The sequence below is a fragment of the Heterocephalus glaber genome, unplaced genomic scaffold, assembly GCF_053883595.1.
Source record: "Heterocephalus glaber isolate CG9 unplaced genomic scaffold, H.glaber_assembly_v1.0 deba00001594, whole genome shotgun sequence".
In the NCBI taxonomy this organism is placed as follows: Eukaryota; Metazoa; Chordata; class Mammalia; order Rodentia; family Bathyergidae; genus Heterocephalus; species Heterocephalus glaber.
This window is the reverse complement of record NW_028258369.1, coordinates 10791952-10807993: the sequence shown is the minus strand read 5'-3', so window position 1 is coordinate 10807993 and position 16042 is coordinate 10791952. Positions and strand designations below refer to the sequence as shown.

At 39.0% G+C, this 16042-nt stretch overlaps 1 protein-coding gene across 17 annotated transcripts in view; it reads right to left on the bottom strand.

Moving 5' to 3' along the window:
* The window catches only part of Sh3kbp1 (SH3 domain containing kinase binding protein 1), a 369672-nt gene that overhangs the window by 138403 nt on the left and 215227 nt on the right, over positions 1 to 16042 (bottom strand). The window contains exons 1-2 of one of the 17 annotated variants that reach the window (XM_087193662.1): positions 2942 to 2971; positions 2628 to 2683 (exon numbers count right to left, since the gene is read on the bottom strand). The exons of 14 other annotated variants lie outside the window; for them this stretch is intronic. Coding sequence is in view for 1 of the 3 variants with exons in the window: in XM_021245332.2 (XP_021100991.1) it covers positions 2942 to 2956 (15 nt within the window). In the remaining 2 variants the exon portion in view is untranslated. Of the gene's footprint in view, positions 1 to 2627; positions 2750 to 2941; positions 3078 to 16042 lie in introns of those variants that run through there. 2 more of the 17 variants (XM_021245332.2, XM_021245333.2) reach the window with 2 other exon arrangements.

Sequence of the window (16042 nt, the reverse complement as noted above, 5' to 3'; positions counted from 1 at the left end):
CAGTATGCCAATTTTCACTGCAGCATTATTCACAATATAGAAAAGATGAAAACAACTCAACTGACAAGGAATGGGCCAACAAAATGTGCTGTATACATACAATGGGCTATTATTCAGCCTTAAAAAGGAAGGAAATTCTGATATAAGCTATAACATGGAGGAACCTTAAATACATTGTGCTAAGTGAAACAAGCCAAGCATGAAAGGGTAAATCTACATGATGCCACATAAAGTACCTAGTCAAATTCACAGAGACAGAAAGTAGGCTGGTGGTTGCAGGGGATGGGGGAGCCTGCTATGGGATGGTTCCTATTTAATTGGTACAGAGTTTCAGATTGGTAAGATTTAAAAGTTTTAGAGATGAGTAGCCATGGTGGCTGCCTATCTATGTGAATGTACTTAACACCACCAAACTGTACACTTAAAAATGGTTAAGATGGTAAATTTTATATTATGGATATTTTACCATAATTTTAAAACACAATTACACATTTCTACAAGAGTACAGTACATGGGAAGCTCTTATGAGGATTTCTGCCGGGAAGTAAAGCTGAGTATATAGGATTAAGAAAGTTACTTTTATTTTATGGCGATTGTTTGTATTTTCATAAAAACAAAACCAAACAAAATTACGTCAGCCTTTAACCTGAAAATTCTTCTTTTAAAAATTCAACTTAAGAAAATAATCAGGGAAGGTACAATATGCATATATAAGAATGATATTTTAATATTAGAAAATAAAAGTAACCTAAAGAGTTATCAAGTGGGGATTGGTTTAACAAATGTTGCTGTATCTCTAAGATGGAGGGATACCCTAAAGATATCATATGGCTATCTGACAGAAAAAGAGGGCCCACGATATGTTAAGGTTTTAAGAGAGACAACATTTAATATAACCCCATTATGGTATGAAGAGTGACAGGTATGCATGTCACTACATGCATATTCAGGCTCTGGGGGGAAAAAGTTTGGGAGGACACATATAAAATGTTAATTACAGGTGTTCTTCAATAAGACGACTAAGGGGCCAGGATTTAGCTCAGTGGTTCCAGCGCGTGCCTCGAAAGCGCAAGGTCCTGAGTTTGATCCCCGGTACCCCCCCCCCCAAAAGACGACTAAGGGCAATTTCTATTCCTAGTCCTCAACTTTGAGTTTTTATTATTATTATAGTTTTTGCAAAGAATTCTTGTCATAAGAGAAGTCACAGAGCTATTTCCATTTTGAGAAACAAATAGGCGAAGGTTTCAGGGAGCACTCAACAGCACAAATAGCTTACAGGCTGCACAACCAGTAAGGGCTCACAGCCCATTCCCATCTTCCTTTCCTATCTCTAGCCTCTTGCCTAAGGAACCCAGGGCAGGTATGAGGGGTGCTGCAGAAATGTTTCCATAGTTTTGTTTTGGTACCGGGGAGCGAACTCGGGTCCTTGCGCTTGCGCAGCAGGCGGCGAAACCACTGAGCTAAATCCCCGGCCCTATGTTTCCACAGTTTACAAGCTATGCTTTCACTCTTTTCTCCCGTGAAGACTCACCATCGTAAACAGGAGCAACTCACACAAACAAGACCACGTATTACCTTGTTCTCTGTTCTAGTTACCAAAATTTGGCAATAACACCAGCAAATTTTAGATCTCCTTCCCCAGGAAAACCCTCTCAATTCATTGGAAATGAAGTTATTTTTATTTTAGTCGAATTCTGCTGGTGTTCCTCTCATATATCTGCCTCTGTTCTCCTTCTAGGTAAGCATCAGGCGCCATTAGAAAACCTTTCAAGAAGTTCTTTTACTCTTAAAATAATGTGTTAAAATGTTTCCCTTTTGCCACCTATTTTCCTTCCCCCCTGCCATGATTTCAAAAATACTAGTTAAAGCTGACATAAAAGGACATAAAGGGATATTTACAGACCTCATCTCTCCCCTTAAAATTTTTTTTCAATGAGAGATGGGGATATGGAAGACACATGACACACTGTAAGCCTTACTTATCCTGTGGTTTATTTAGGGAATTTTATTTTGTGTTTGGAAAATGATAGACTTCTGCTTTTAGGTAGACAAATATGAACAACTCACTGAAACATGACCCCTTACTACTAGTAAACTTGCAGAAAAGCAAATAATTAATGTCTTTATTTTACTCTACATACAAGTATGTGAATACAAATGCTATAAAATTAGGCAAGTATCTTTATCTTCATTTAAAAAAAAAAACAAAAACCTGTTCCTTAGCACCCAGAAGTCCCTACTCACAGCTTCTTCATTCACAAGGAAAACTTCAAACGTTGGGCACCCCACAAATGAAATGTCTCATAGCTAGTTCGTTTGGCATGGACATATTCTTCTCTCCTAAACTAACCTGAAAAGCAAGCTGTATTTGTTTACTGCACAAACATCTGTAATTGCTAAACAGCTCTGTGACATGGTGTAACAGTTACTGCTTGTGCAAACTGCCCATCTAAATTACCCTACAGCATGAACACATGAAAACCAAGACACAGAGAAATTGGAAACAGCTGTAAAAATTAATGACTGAATTGACCAAAGCATTGGGGGCTGGGGGTAGGGGCAGGGGTAGGGATAAAAACAGCTAAATAGCTCTAGTGCAACATTTGACTTCAGAAAATAATCCTTACATTTATCGGTTCTTCCGTAGCATATCCACAGCTCTTCCTCCATTGTGGGATTCTAGCTGGCACATAAATAATTTTAACCCACCAATGTTAACCCAGTACAAGTCCTGCTATAAAATAGTATAGATACAATACAAATTAAAGGGATGTATTACATCTCTAAAAGCAAAGAGATAAATAGAGAGGGAGAGGGAGAGGGAGAGGGAGAGGGGGAGGGAGAGGGAGAGGGGGGAGAGGGAGAGGAGGGAGGGGGGGAGAGGGGAGAGAGGGGGAGAGGGGAGAGGGAGAGAGAGACAGAGAGAGAGAGAGAGAAATACCTCTTCTCCCATCATGCAGTCAGTCTTCTCTCTTCAGTTTGAAAAGGTCCCAGAACTACCCTGAAATCCTCCCACTTCCTTACAACAGCCAAAGGCACGGAGCCTGAGGACCCAGCCTAACCCTGAGTCATACTTGGGACCAAAAGAGGAATGGGGAGAACAAAGCTTGCATTTGTTTATGGTTCAGGAAGCCGCTGCCTGCCGATTCATGGATTCATGGCTTGGGTAGCTTTTCGAGAAGTCCTCCTCCCTCTCCTATATCTCTTCAGGGATCTAGGTTGCTGTCTGGGGCTCAAAGGTGTGACCATGTGGGTAAGAAACACACAGAAGGAGTGTTTATTTGGCAGGACTCAGTGACTACTTCTGTTTAAAAATTTCAGAGAGGAAATAAAAACCCCACTATCTTTCAACAGATTGCATGGCTGGATATGTGTATGAAATATCAATTGTAAAAATGCCTGTATTTTAAAGAAATGAAATTAGTTGCACTACACAAAAAAATTACCCATTAAAAAAAAAAACTGAAAAAGGAAAAACAGCCCTGGCTTTATGGAAAGACTTTCCCTAGGAAAAATACAGCAAGATTGCTGCCATATCATCAGAAGTATGCTAACAGACTGGAACAAAGTGTTTAAAAATCTTGTTTTTCCCCCAAACGAGATACCATTTTAGGCTAGGTGTGGTGGCTCATGACTGTAATCCCAGCATTGAAGAAGCTGAGGCAGGAGGATTGCCAGGAGTTCAAGGCCATCCTGGGCTATATAGTGAGTTCAAGGCCAGCCTGAACTACAGAGCAAGACCCTGTTCTCATTAAAAAATTTTTTTAAACAAACAGAACAAACAAAAAAGATACCATTTTAATGGCCACTTTAATAAATTCAGAGCCCAGTGGTTAACAGTTTAAAACTCTATAGAGCCAGAAGTACCTGAGATAAAAATCCCTGTTATTTCTTAATTGTGTAATCCTGAACAACTTAATCTTTCTTTACCTCAGTTTATCTATAAAATGCAAATAATGGGAGTAGAAATATAGCTCAGTGGTAGAGCACTTGCCTAGCATACGAGTCTCTGGGTTTGATCACAAGCACTACCAAAAGAACCCCAAAAACCAATCCCCCCATCATGGAAATAACTGCACCAACCAGTGGGGTTGTCTGGAAGACTAGATAATATTTGCAAAGTGCTTATAGCAGGATTTAGCACAAAGTATGTCTCATCTTAGTCACTATTACAAGTTCACGAGTCAAGTTGCCAAGTCAATAATATCTTCATCTTGCTAAATTTCATATATTCTTAGATTCTGATGACTTGTTTCAGTTACTATGGTTAATATTTAAATTTTAAATTAAACTAATTTAAAAATAATTTATTCAGTATTTATTCATTATCTGTACTATATCCAACTCTGGGAGGGCCTTTGAATAAGATGCTATCCCAAGCCAGGCATGGTGGTGCATGCTTGTAATCCCAGCACTCAGGAGGCTGAAGCAGGATTGCTGTAAGTTTGAGGCCAACCTGGGCAACATAGTGAGTTCATGGCCAATCTGCACTACAAAGTGAGACCCGGTCTTAAAAAAGAAAAACAATAAAAAATTATTAAAAAGATGCTATCCTAGTCCTCAAGAAGTTTATAATTTGCTTGAGTAAGATACAGATATGTTTACATATGACATACAAAAAGCAAGTGTGGGAGATATTACTAGGTGGGAAATGACAACTGTGATACAAGAGCTACAGAGTTAGCATTTGGAATTCAGAAGACTGATAAGAATCATCTTATCAAGACCTAATTATGATGAAAGAGAATAGATAAATATTCTATGCAAAGACATTCCAAATAGTTTATTTAGATATTCCTCCCTTGATCCAGGAAGTGGAGCATTAACTCCTCAAGTGCAGGGTTCCCAGAGTAACCTCTTCCAAAAGAGTTGAGTAGAAGAGGAGGAAAAACAAATAGACCAACCCAATTTTCCAGAGGAAAAACCTGACTCATGCCACCTCCTCAGTCAAGGTGATCAAGGTTAACGTCAACAGTGAGAAGATGTCTGGATACAGTATGTGCCTTGGTATGAGATGTGACTTGCCCTCCACCTCTGTGGCCTTCCTCCCCAAACCCATCACTTAGGTCTAATCACGAGAAAAGCTTCAGACAAGTGCCTATTTAAGGACATTCAATAAAATTCAAAATTGCCAGGGTCATCAAAAACAAGGAAAAGTCTGAAAACTGCCACAGCCAAGAGAAGACAGGGTGACTAAACATAACATAATACCCTAGGATGGGAACCTGGAACAAAAAAAAGGACACTGAGTAAAAAACTAAGGAAATCTGAATAAAGTGTGGACTTTAGTTAATAATGATATATTAACATTGGCTCACTAATTATGACAAACGTACCATATTAATACAAGCTGTTAACAATAATGAAAACTGAGTGTGGGGTATGTGGAAACTCTGTACTATTTTCACTAGCTTTCTATAAATCTAAAACTGTTCTAAAATAAAAAATTAATTTAAATACCAGAAAGATAAGCCTGCTTATTTACGTATCCATAAATGTATATTTGTATTGTATAGATATACATGACTATGTCTGTAAATATATAAAAATGTATTTAGTGATGACCTCCCAACTTAATTTTTAAAATTTTCTGTCTTCAGTCTATCTGGTAACAAAGATAAGAGAATGCTGACTCTTGGTTTTTTGGTTCCCAAAATACACAAAAGAATTTCTTTGAAAGGAAACTTGGCTCTTCTGTCAGTTCTGCTGCCAACCCTGGCAACAGCGGCCCAGCCAAAAGAGTGTGCATGAGGTGGGCCCATCTGCCCCTTTCCAAGAGCTACTAGAAGTTCCTGGTGCCTAGCCAATCAGTCATCAACCAGGAAGCCCCAGGCTGACAACTCTCTCAGCTACTTCCTCTCCCATCTCTAGTCCACATTCCCAGGCACCTCCCCAGTTATCTCTCGAAAGTATGAATCTGATTATGTCCTGCCCAGTTGAACCCCTCCAACTAACCAGCCCACCCTGAAGTACAGCTTGTGAGGGAACTTGGCAGAGCCTTCTGAGAAAAGCTGCCACCTCCCCTTCTAATGCCCACCATCACCATCACTACCACCTGGCATAGCCTCTACAATCTAATTCAACTCATTTCTTGGCCCCTTTGACTTAATCATGTTCTTTCTTTATCCAAGTACTCCCCATTATTTTTTATTTTATTTTTTTACTGTGGCTCGAACTCAGGGTCTTCACACTGAGCTACATCCTCAGTCTTTTTTAAATTCTGAGGCAGGGTCACACTAAGGCATTAAGTTGTCCAGGCTGGGTTTGACTTACTGCCCTCCTTCCTCAGTCTCTCAGACTGCTGGGAATACAGGGGTGCACCACCACTCCCAGCTCTTCCCATCATCTTTTAACACTTTGCTCAATTACCTCTCTCCTTGATCTCTGGGACACCCTATCCCTTTCTTCTCAAGGACCAGGAAAGTTGATAGTCTTTTCTTCTTTACTCTCATTCATTCTTTGTACATACCTCTGCTAGTCCTTATCCCCTCCATTATGGTAACTTTTACACATACTCAAGTCTTTCTGATGTAGTAACAAATCAACAAGGCCTATATATGATGGGTGATCCAAGGCATAATTTGGAGGAGAAGTGTTAATTCCACTCCAATTAACTAGACCACACCTTCCCCACCTGAATCAATAACCACCTAGGAAAAAAAAATCTGCAGGTATTATGGGAATACATCAACTAGACATGCTATCTAGCCAAACTCTTTCCACATGGATTATTATCCCTTAGCACATTTATATACAAATCCCAGAACTGCCACTGCTGATCTATGGAAGGCATTCAATAATGCTTCAGTGAATGAATGAGTGAGCCAATCAAAGAGCAAATGGAAAATTGAATCTGTAGCTAGACCACAAGAAGACCCCAGACAAAATGAGTTCTCCTTTATAATTTCAACTAGATTAGGGCAAACTCTATCTTAATTCATCTAGTCCACAAATATTTGTGGACTAGATATAATAGATATAACTAAATATAATAGTTTTAACAACTATTTTCAAGGAATTGTAAATACAATGGTGACACAAAATCCCAAATTATGGCACTTATTTTCTAGTGGCTGACATTTAAGACTTGGTGATGTAAAACAAATGGCTACCACAGATACACCAAGAGTCAATTTTACTTCTCAGAGTTTGAAATTTTCCATAATCAAAAAATAAGAAATGATCCTAGAAAGGACACTGCCACTTATGGGCATTCCTTCTGTTCTATTAACAAGTATATGTGCTGCTGAAGCAAGCACACTGTTCTATTAACAAGGACAACAATAACAACTAACTTTAATCAAGTGATTATTGTACACCAGTAGCTTTTCTAATCATTTCACGTCAATATCTCTCACAACAACCCATGGGACAGATCCTCTTGCTTTTCTATTTTCAAAATGAGGACTAGAAAGCAATGAGTGCTTAAGTAACTTCCAAGAAGAGGCTGAGTTGGGATTCAAACCAGGGTTCTCTGGCCTGGATGCTTAATATGCACTTTACAGTACTCCTAAAAACATAATTTTAAAGGCTGGGAATGTGATTCTTTTATTTTTCAGTACATGTTGGTGGTACATAATGATTACATTCATCATGAGGAGTTGATACATGTACATAACACATCTTAACTTTTTTCATCGTTTTCTTGTCTCCTCCCTCCCTCTTCCCTGGAATGTGATACTTGTAGATGATTGGGTTCCAACTGAATATTTCTTAGAAAATACACTACCAGGCCTAGGAATGTAGCTCAGTGGTAGAGTACTTGCCTAGGATGCACAAGGCCCTGGGTTCAATGCTCAGCATTGCCAAAAACACACTAGCCTGAGTGCTTTAGAAAGTACATGCCAATTCTTTGGGGAAGATACCCAGCAGGGGAATAGCTGGGTCATATGGGACCTCTAGTCCTAGTTCTTTGAGGGATCTCCATACTGATTTCCACAGTGGTTGCACCAGCCTGCACCCCCACCAACAATGGAGAAGGGTTTCTTTCTCCCCACACCCCTGCCAGCATTTGTTATTGGTTGATTTCTTGATAGCAGCCACTCTTTCTGGGGTGAGGTGGAATCTCAGTGTTGTTTTCATCTGCATCTCTCAAATGACCAGTGATGTTGAACATTTTTTCATATGTTTATTCGCTATTTCTACTTCTTTGTCTGAGAAATGTCTGTTCATTTCAGATGCCCATTTTTGAATTGGGTCTTTGAATTTGGGGGTGGTCTCATTTTTTTCAGTTCTTTATATATTCTAGAGAGTAGTCCTTTGTCTGAGGTATAGCTGCTAAAAATTCTTTCCCACTTTGTAGGTTGTCTCTTAGCTCTGTTGGTGGTTTCTCTTGCAGTGCAGAAGCTTTTTAATAAGATGAGATCCCAGTTGTTGGTTCTTTGTGCTAGTTCCCATGCTACTGAGGTTTTGTTCATAAAGTCTTTTCCTATGCCAATGTCTTCAAGAGTTCTACCTAACTTATTTTCCAGCAAGTTTAGTGTTTCTGTCTTAATATTTAGATCTTTAATCCACTTTCCCAAAGAATTAAAAGAATCATACCACAGCGATATATGCACACCCATGTTCATAGCAGCACTGTTTGTAATAGCAAAAGCTTCGAAACAGCCCGTGCCCATCAACTGGAGACTGGATAAACAAGATGTGTTTTTTTTGTAAAATGGAGTACTACTCAGCCATAAAGAATGAGAAACTAGAGACATTTATAGCTAAATGGATGCATATTGAGGCCATACTCTTAAGTGAAATAAATAGGACAAATGTGTAAATACCGAATAGTTTCTCTGGTGTGAATAATGTGTAAATAATGATTAAAATGAGTAATTCATAATGTGAAATAGGAATAAAAGGTCCAAAGGGGTAGGGGAAGTGGGAGGGGCAGGGGAAAGGAAAGGAGGGAAAGGAAAAATTATGAGCAAAGGAAAAAATGGAAACAAAGTCTTTGTAAATAAGGAAGGGTGGAGGGGTGAAGGGCGCACAGGAAATGGGGAAAAAATAAGAACCAAGATACATCATGTAAAGGTACAAGTACCCAGTGATAAATGTAAATGTATTGTATACCTAAAATGTACCAATAAAAGAATCTAAGGGAAAAAAATTACATGTCAAGGACATACAAGGAGTGATTATTTAAATTTAAAAATTTTATGATGGTAAAAGATACATTGCCCCCTCAAACTTGCCACTTTCTAAAGCTGTTCTGGAAGTCTTAGTTCACGTCTTTATGAGGTGTGAGCAAAGATACAGTGAGTACTGCTGCCGAGTGCCATGCAAACCAAAGGCAGGCTTGTAAAAACCTCACGGTGTGTCCTCATCTCCACCACATATGGAACTGTGTGACTTCTGGCTCTTTCCTAAAGTCAAAATGACTGTGAAAGGTAAACTTTTTGAATAGATTCAGGATATGGAGGCAGTCACAACAGTACAACTAAAGACATTGAGAGGGGACTTCCAGAACTGCTTCAGAAAGTGGCAAGAATGATGAGATACATGTGTTCCAAGCAAGGGGCAACATGTTCAGGGAGATTAAAGGCAATGTGTCTTTTACTGAAATAAGTTTTTAGAATTTAAACATTCACTATATTTTTCAATCACATTATGTATTAAACTGTAAACAGCATCAAATATGTCAAAGAGTAACATAATGCTGCAAAACTGTTTACCTTTCCCTATCAATCTTCCTCCCTCTTTACTTCTCCTAGATAAAGACACAGAAGTACACTGGGGAGAGATAAACTAAAGTGTGAAACTCTCAAATGCTTCATTCAGTCCAGGCAACCAGGGGGCATCTTAATACCATCTGTTCATTAAAAGCCATCGATTTTCTAACAGCTAAAGAAATGTCACATAATCTTATCTTTCCACTAAAACGAGGGATGGGATATCCAATACTCTTAGATCTCAGATAATTACCAGGTTTTGGCCCAGTTATGTTTCATTAGTCAAAGAATATATCACTATCTCCTGAAGATCCCCAGAGCTTATTTCTAGTCTTGAACGGATTAGAACCTGATACTCCCTCCCCCTTTTAGGTACTAGAGATCGACACAGGGGCTTTCTACCAGTAAGCTATATATCCCAGCCCTTCCTATTTTTAAATTTTGAGACAGGGTTTGCAAATTGCCCAAGATAGCCTCAAATTTGCAATCCTCCTGCCTCAGGATTGCAGACATATGCTACCATGCCTACGTTCTCATTTTTAAGGAACAAAGATCATCACTTCAAATGTTTACATGTTTTAATTTTATGCTAAGTTATAGCTTGATGAATTCTTACTAGAATGAATAAAAAGGCCACCTGAAATAGCATGTAAAAATATTAAATTTCTCTTACTGCAATTTGGCTGACTAAAACAACTAATTAGTGATTCATTTACATATTATTTTAATTCTAATTCTTTGTCTTAAGTAAAAACTACAATGTTGATACCAAAAAAGGTATTAATTTGGGTGACTGATTACACACATTTGATTCAAGATGATGAAAGTTGAAAAAGAAATTGTTACAAAAAGTATCTAGCAGAAAGTGTAGAAAAACAAAATCCCTTTCAAGAGAGGGATGTCAGAATCACTAACGGAAATCGGCTACAACAGGAAGACCATGGGAAAGGAGCCTCTTGAAGGATTTCGTTGGTGGAAACATTAGTAAACTACCAACTAGGACAACTATCAAGTCTCAAACTATCTTCTCTTACCAGGCAAAAAAGATTGCCCCTCCCCCATTGACTAAGGAGGCCACACAGTGCCTAGAGAACCCAGCCATGGAATAAACTGGCACTGAAAAGTTGGGATTGTTTCACATAAAAGTATGTCAGATTAGGTCCAGGGGCTCACCCAAACATTTGTAACTTATCTACTCACGTGTAGCATTCACTACTCCCTTTACCTAACTGCCCATCAAGTGCTTATCTGAGTAACTCATAAAAAGGAGAACAGTTTAGAAAGAGAGAAGAAGACCTGGCTGGGGGTCGCAGGGAAAGCAGCCTGATGAGGAAATTCTCTCAGGTCCCCAGGCAGGAAAACAGAGGTGCCCATCATACTCATGAGAATAAGGTACTACGTGGACTGCTTTCCTGCTTATAGTCTCCCATCCCAATCCCCAAGTGGATGACCCCCAAACCTACACTTATCACTCTCCCCTGGCCACTAGACTTATTATTCATCTGCCTGCGGGATCTCACCACTTGATAGTCCAAGGAGTTCCTCGAAAGCCAGCTACCCTAACCTGTGACCTTCCTTCTACTGTATTTTCTAATCAGAGAAAGCGCATTTTCAAGGTTTCCTTTTCCTTTATCCCCAAATATACTATGAAACTTCTTGATCCTACCTTTAAAATATTCTCCCAAACCATCCATTTCTACCCATGACAGTAATTTAAGCTGTAAGAGAAAACGTCTATCTTTTTTTCAGATTTCTTTTTTATTGGTGCATATTAATTATACTAAATAGTGGAATTTGTTTTGAAATATTCATACATGCATAGAATATACTTTAATCATTTTATCCCCCATTACCCACTTCCCCTTTCCTTTTCCCTCCTCTGCTTCTTCTCTAGTAGTGTATATTTTACTTTTATGTCATCTCTTTTCCTCTTCCTTCCTCCCCTTCTTCTGTAATAGTACATCTTCTATTTTTATATCATCTCTTATTATTTTTTAAGATTCCACATATGACAGAGAACATGCAATATCTGACTTTCTAAGTATGGCTTGTTTCACTTAACAGAATGATCTCCAGTTCCATCCATTTCCCTACACATGACATGATTTTGCTGTTCTTTATGGTTGAATAATAGTCCATCATGTTTGTTACAGTTTATATCTGGATGTCCACCCAAAGCCTCATGTGCTCATAGGCAGAGCTTTGGAAAGGTGACTGGATTCTGGGAACATTACAGCTGACTGGTTGTCAGGAGGTGGGATCTTGCCAGAAGAGGTGGGTCAGTGGGGGCATGACCTGGAAGGGTGTATCTTTCTTCCCAGGGCCTCTTTGCTCTGTTTCCCAGCTGCCATGAGGTGAGCAGCTTTCCTCTGCCCAGGCCCTTCTACCATGCAGTTTCTATGCTTGAGCCTGCCAAACACGGACAGAAACTTCTAAAACGTGGCCCAAAATAAACTTCTCCCCCTTTAAGTTGTGGGTGTCAGGTATTATGTCTCAGCAATGAGAAAATGACTAAGACAATGTCTATATACCAGATTTTCTTTATCCATTCACTTCTTGATGGGCATCTGGGCTGTTTCCATGGCTTAGCTACTGTGAACTGTGTTACAATAAATATGGGTATGCAGGTATCTCTATAGTATAGTGCCTTTAATTCTTCAGAAAATATACTGAGGAGTAGTATAGCTGGATCAAATGGTAGTCCTATTTTTAGTTTTCTGGAGAACTTCCATACTGATTTCCATAGTGGCTGTACTAGCTTATATCCCCCTAACAGTGTAGAAGAGTTCCTTTGCCCTCACATCCTTGCTATCATTTACGGTTTTTTGTATTCTTGATGATAGCCAAAACAGATTGAAGACCTAGGTATAAGACCTGAAACTTTGGAATTGCTAAAGGAAAACAGGGGGGAGTCACTGGTACAGGAAAGACTTCCTGAATAGGACTTCAGTAGCATAGCAAATAATGGCAAGAATCAACAACTGGGAACTCTATCAAATTAAAAAGCTTCTAGCTGGGCATGGTGACCCATGACTATAATCCCAGCATTTGTGAGGGTGGGACAGGAGGATCACTGTCAGTTTGAGGTCATTCTGAGCTACACAGTGAGTTTAAGGGCAACCTGAACTACACAGAGAGACCTTATAAAATAAAAAAAAATTAAAGCTTCTGCACAGCAAGTGAAACAATTAACAAAATGAAGACACAAGCTACAGAATGGGAGAAAATCTTTGCCAGCTTCTCTCTGTCAGAGGATTAATATCTGGAATATACAAAGAAGTCAAAAATCTTAACACAAAAAAACAAGTAACTCAATCAATAAGTAGACAAATAATTGAATAGATATTTCTCAAAAGTAGTACAAGTGGCCAATACATATACGAAAAAATGTTCAACATCTTTAGCCACCAGGGAAATGTATATCAAGACTATATTGAGAACATCCCTTATCATGGGACTTCCTTCCACATAAAGGGAGCTCAAATGGACTCTTGTGGACACACTCCTGGTACTTTCTGCGCCTTTATTCACGCTCCTCTGCAAGAGTGAAATGACCGGACAGGTGAATTTAGGGAAAATAAAATGGGCACAATCAGCTCCTCTCTTTCACCCATTCAGAAGCTGCACTGGCTGCTCCTCCTGAAGGGGCAGGCCCTTCTCAGTCACATGGGCCTGAGCTAGTGTAATGTTGCTGAGGTGGGTAAGTTTAATTCTGGGATCAGCTGGAAGGTCCGTTTAGCTCTCTAAGATACAACATTACAATATAACATGTGCACAGAAAGACATACAAAGTACACAAGCATACTGCCTGAGGACTTCTCACAAAGTGAAATAAGATCTACACTGAGAAACATACCATGTTTATGGGTTAAAAAGGTATAAATTCTCACCAGAAGTATCTATAGATTTAATGCAATCCCAATCAAAATATTAGGAAGTTTTTTGATGGAGGTGAGGATTGGCAAGCTAATTCTGAAATTTAAATGAAAATGCAAGAGGCCAAGAATAACCTACACTATCTTGAAGAGGAACAAAGATCAAGACAGTACAGAATGGGCCAAAAGATAAATTGACTAATAGAACAGAATAGAGAGTCCAGAAATAGATCCACGTATATGCAGCAACTTCAGTTACAACAAAAGTGGCGTAGCACAGAAAAGTAGCACAGAAAGGATGATCTTTCCAACAAACAGTGCTAGGTCAACTGGATATCCATATTGGAAAAATTAGCAAAACTAGTCTTTTGATTCTCCATTCACTGACTCATCTTATTAATCCACTGAGTTACTACCCACACTGGGGATGGGAAGCTACTTGTTAAGACAGCAAATACAAGTTTCTGGTACCCATATTCTGAATTTTACTTACTGTCTTCTGTGCTCCCTCCCACTCTGTAGCTGGAATGTGTTCACTAAACTGCCTATTTCTCATGTTACATTCTTTTTAAAATTTTATTTTATTGGTACATTTTAGGTATACAATATAATGACATTCATCATTGGAAATTCACACCTTTACATAATCTCTCTTGGTTCTTATTTTTTCCCCATTTCCCTGCCCTCCCTTCAACCCCTACAACCCTATTTACAAAGATTTTGTTTCCATTTTTTCCTTTTCTCATATTAATCCCATTCCTTTCTTTCCTTTCCCCTACCCCTCCCACTTCCCCTTCCCCTTTGTCATCTTTTCTTCCTATTTCACATTATCTATTATACCTTGTAGTCCTTATTTGCACTTTCAGTTTCTCACGCTAGAAAAACTATTTGGTATTTACATATGTGTGTCCTATTTATTTCACTTAAGAGTATCACCTCAATGTGCATCCATTTACCTATAAATGTCTCTAATTTCTCATTCTTTATGGCTGAGTAGTACTCCATTTTATTTTTAAAAAACCCACATTTTCTTTATCCAGTCTCCAGTTGATGGGGAATTGGGCTGCTTCCAAGCTTTAGCTATTGCAAACTGTGCTGCTATGAACATGGGTGCACATATATCACTGTGGTATGATTCCTTTAATTCTTTGGGGAAGATCCCCAGCAGGGAAATAGCTGGGTCAAATGGGACTTCCAGTCCTAGTTCTTTGAGGTATCTCCATACTGATTTCCACAGTGGTTGCACCAGTCTACACTCCCACCAGCAGTGGAGCAGGGTTCCTCTTTTCCACAGCCCCACCAGCATTTGTTATTGGTTGATTTCATGATAGCAGCCATTCTTTCTGGGGTGAGGTGGAATCTCAGTGTTGTTTTCATATGGATCTCTCCAATATCCAGGGATGTTGAACATTTTTTCACGTGTTTATTTGCCATTTCTACTTCTTTGTTTGAGAAATGTCTGTTCATTTCAGATGCTCATTTTTGGATTGGGTCATTAAATTTGGGAGGTCTGATTTTTTTCTTTATGTTCTTTATAGATTCTAGACAGTAGACCTTTGTCTGAGGGACAGCTGGTAGAAATTTTTTCACACATTGCAGGTTTTCTCTTCACACTGCTGGTGGTTTCTCTTGGTGTGCAGAAGCCTTTTAATAAGATGAGATCCCAGTTGTTGATTCTTTGTACTAGTTCGGGCAACTGATGTTTTGTTCACAAAATCATTTCCTACAACAATGTCTTTAAGAGTTCTACCTAACCTCTGTTCTAGCTGGTTCAGGTTTTCTGTTTTAATATTTAGATCTTTAATCCAATTGATTTTAGTTGAGTGCATGGTGCGAGATACAGGTCTAGTTTTAATCTTTGGCAAGTTGAAACCCAATTTTTCCAGCACCATTTATTAAAGAGGCTATCTTTCCTCCACTGAGGGTGTTTGGCTCCTTTGTCGAAGATGAGATGGCTGAGTGTGTCTGAAGTTGTTTCTGCATCTTCTAATCTCTTCCACTGGTCCTCAGGTCTGTTTCTTTGCCAGTACCATGCTGTTTTTATCACAGTAGCTTTGCAGTACAGTTTCAAGTTGGGGATTGTGATACCCCCTGCCATATCTCTGTTGCCTAGAATTGCCTTTGCTATTCTGGTTCTCTTCTTGTTCCAAATGAATTTTTGGATTGTTTTCTCCAGGTCTGTGAAGTATGCTGCTGGGATTTCAATTGGGATTGCATTGAATCTATATAGCAGTTTTGGAAGTATGGCCATCTTCACTATGTTGATTCTTCCTACCCAGGAGCAAGGGATATCTTTCCATTTTCGGATATCATCTTCAATCTCTCTTTTCAGAGTGCTACAGTTTTTGGAGAAGAGGTCTTTGATTTCTTCTGTTAGGCCGATTCCTAGATATTTCAGTTTTTTGGATGCTACTGTGAAAGGAATTGTTTGCCCTATTTCTGTCTCAGTGAGTCTGTTGTTCATGTAGAGGAAAGCTATTGATTTTTGTGTGTTGACCTTGTATCGAG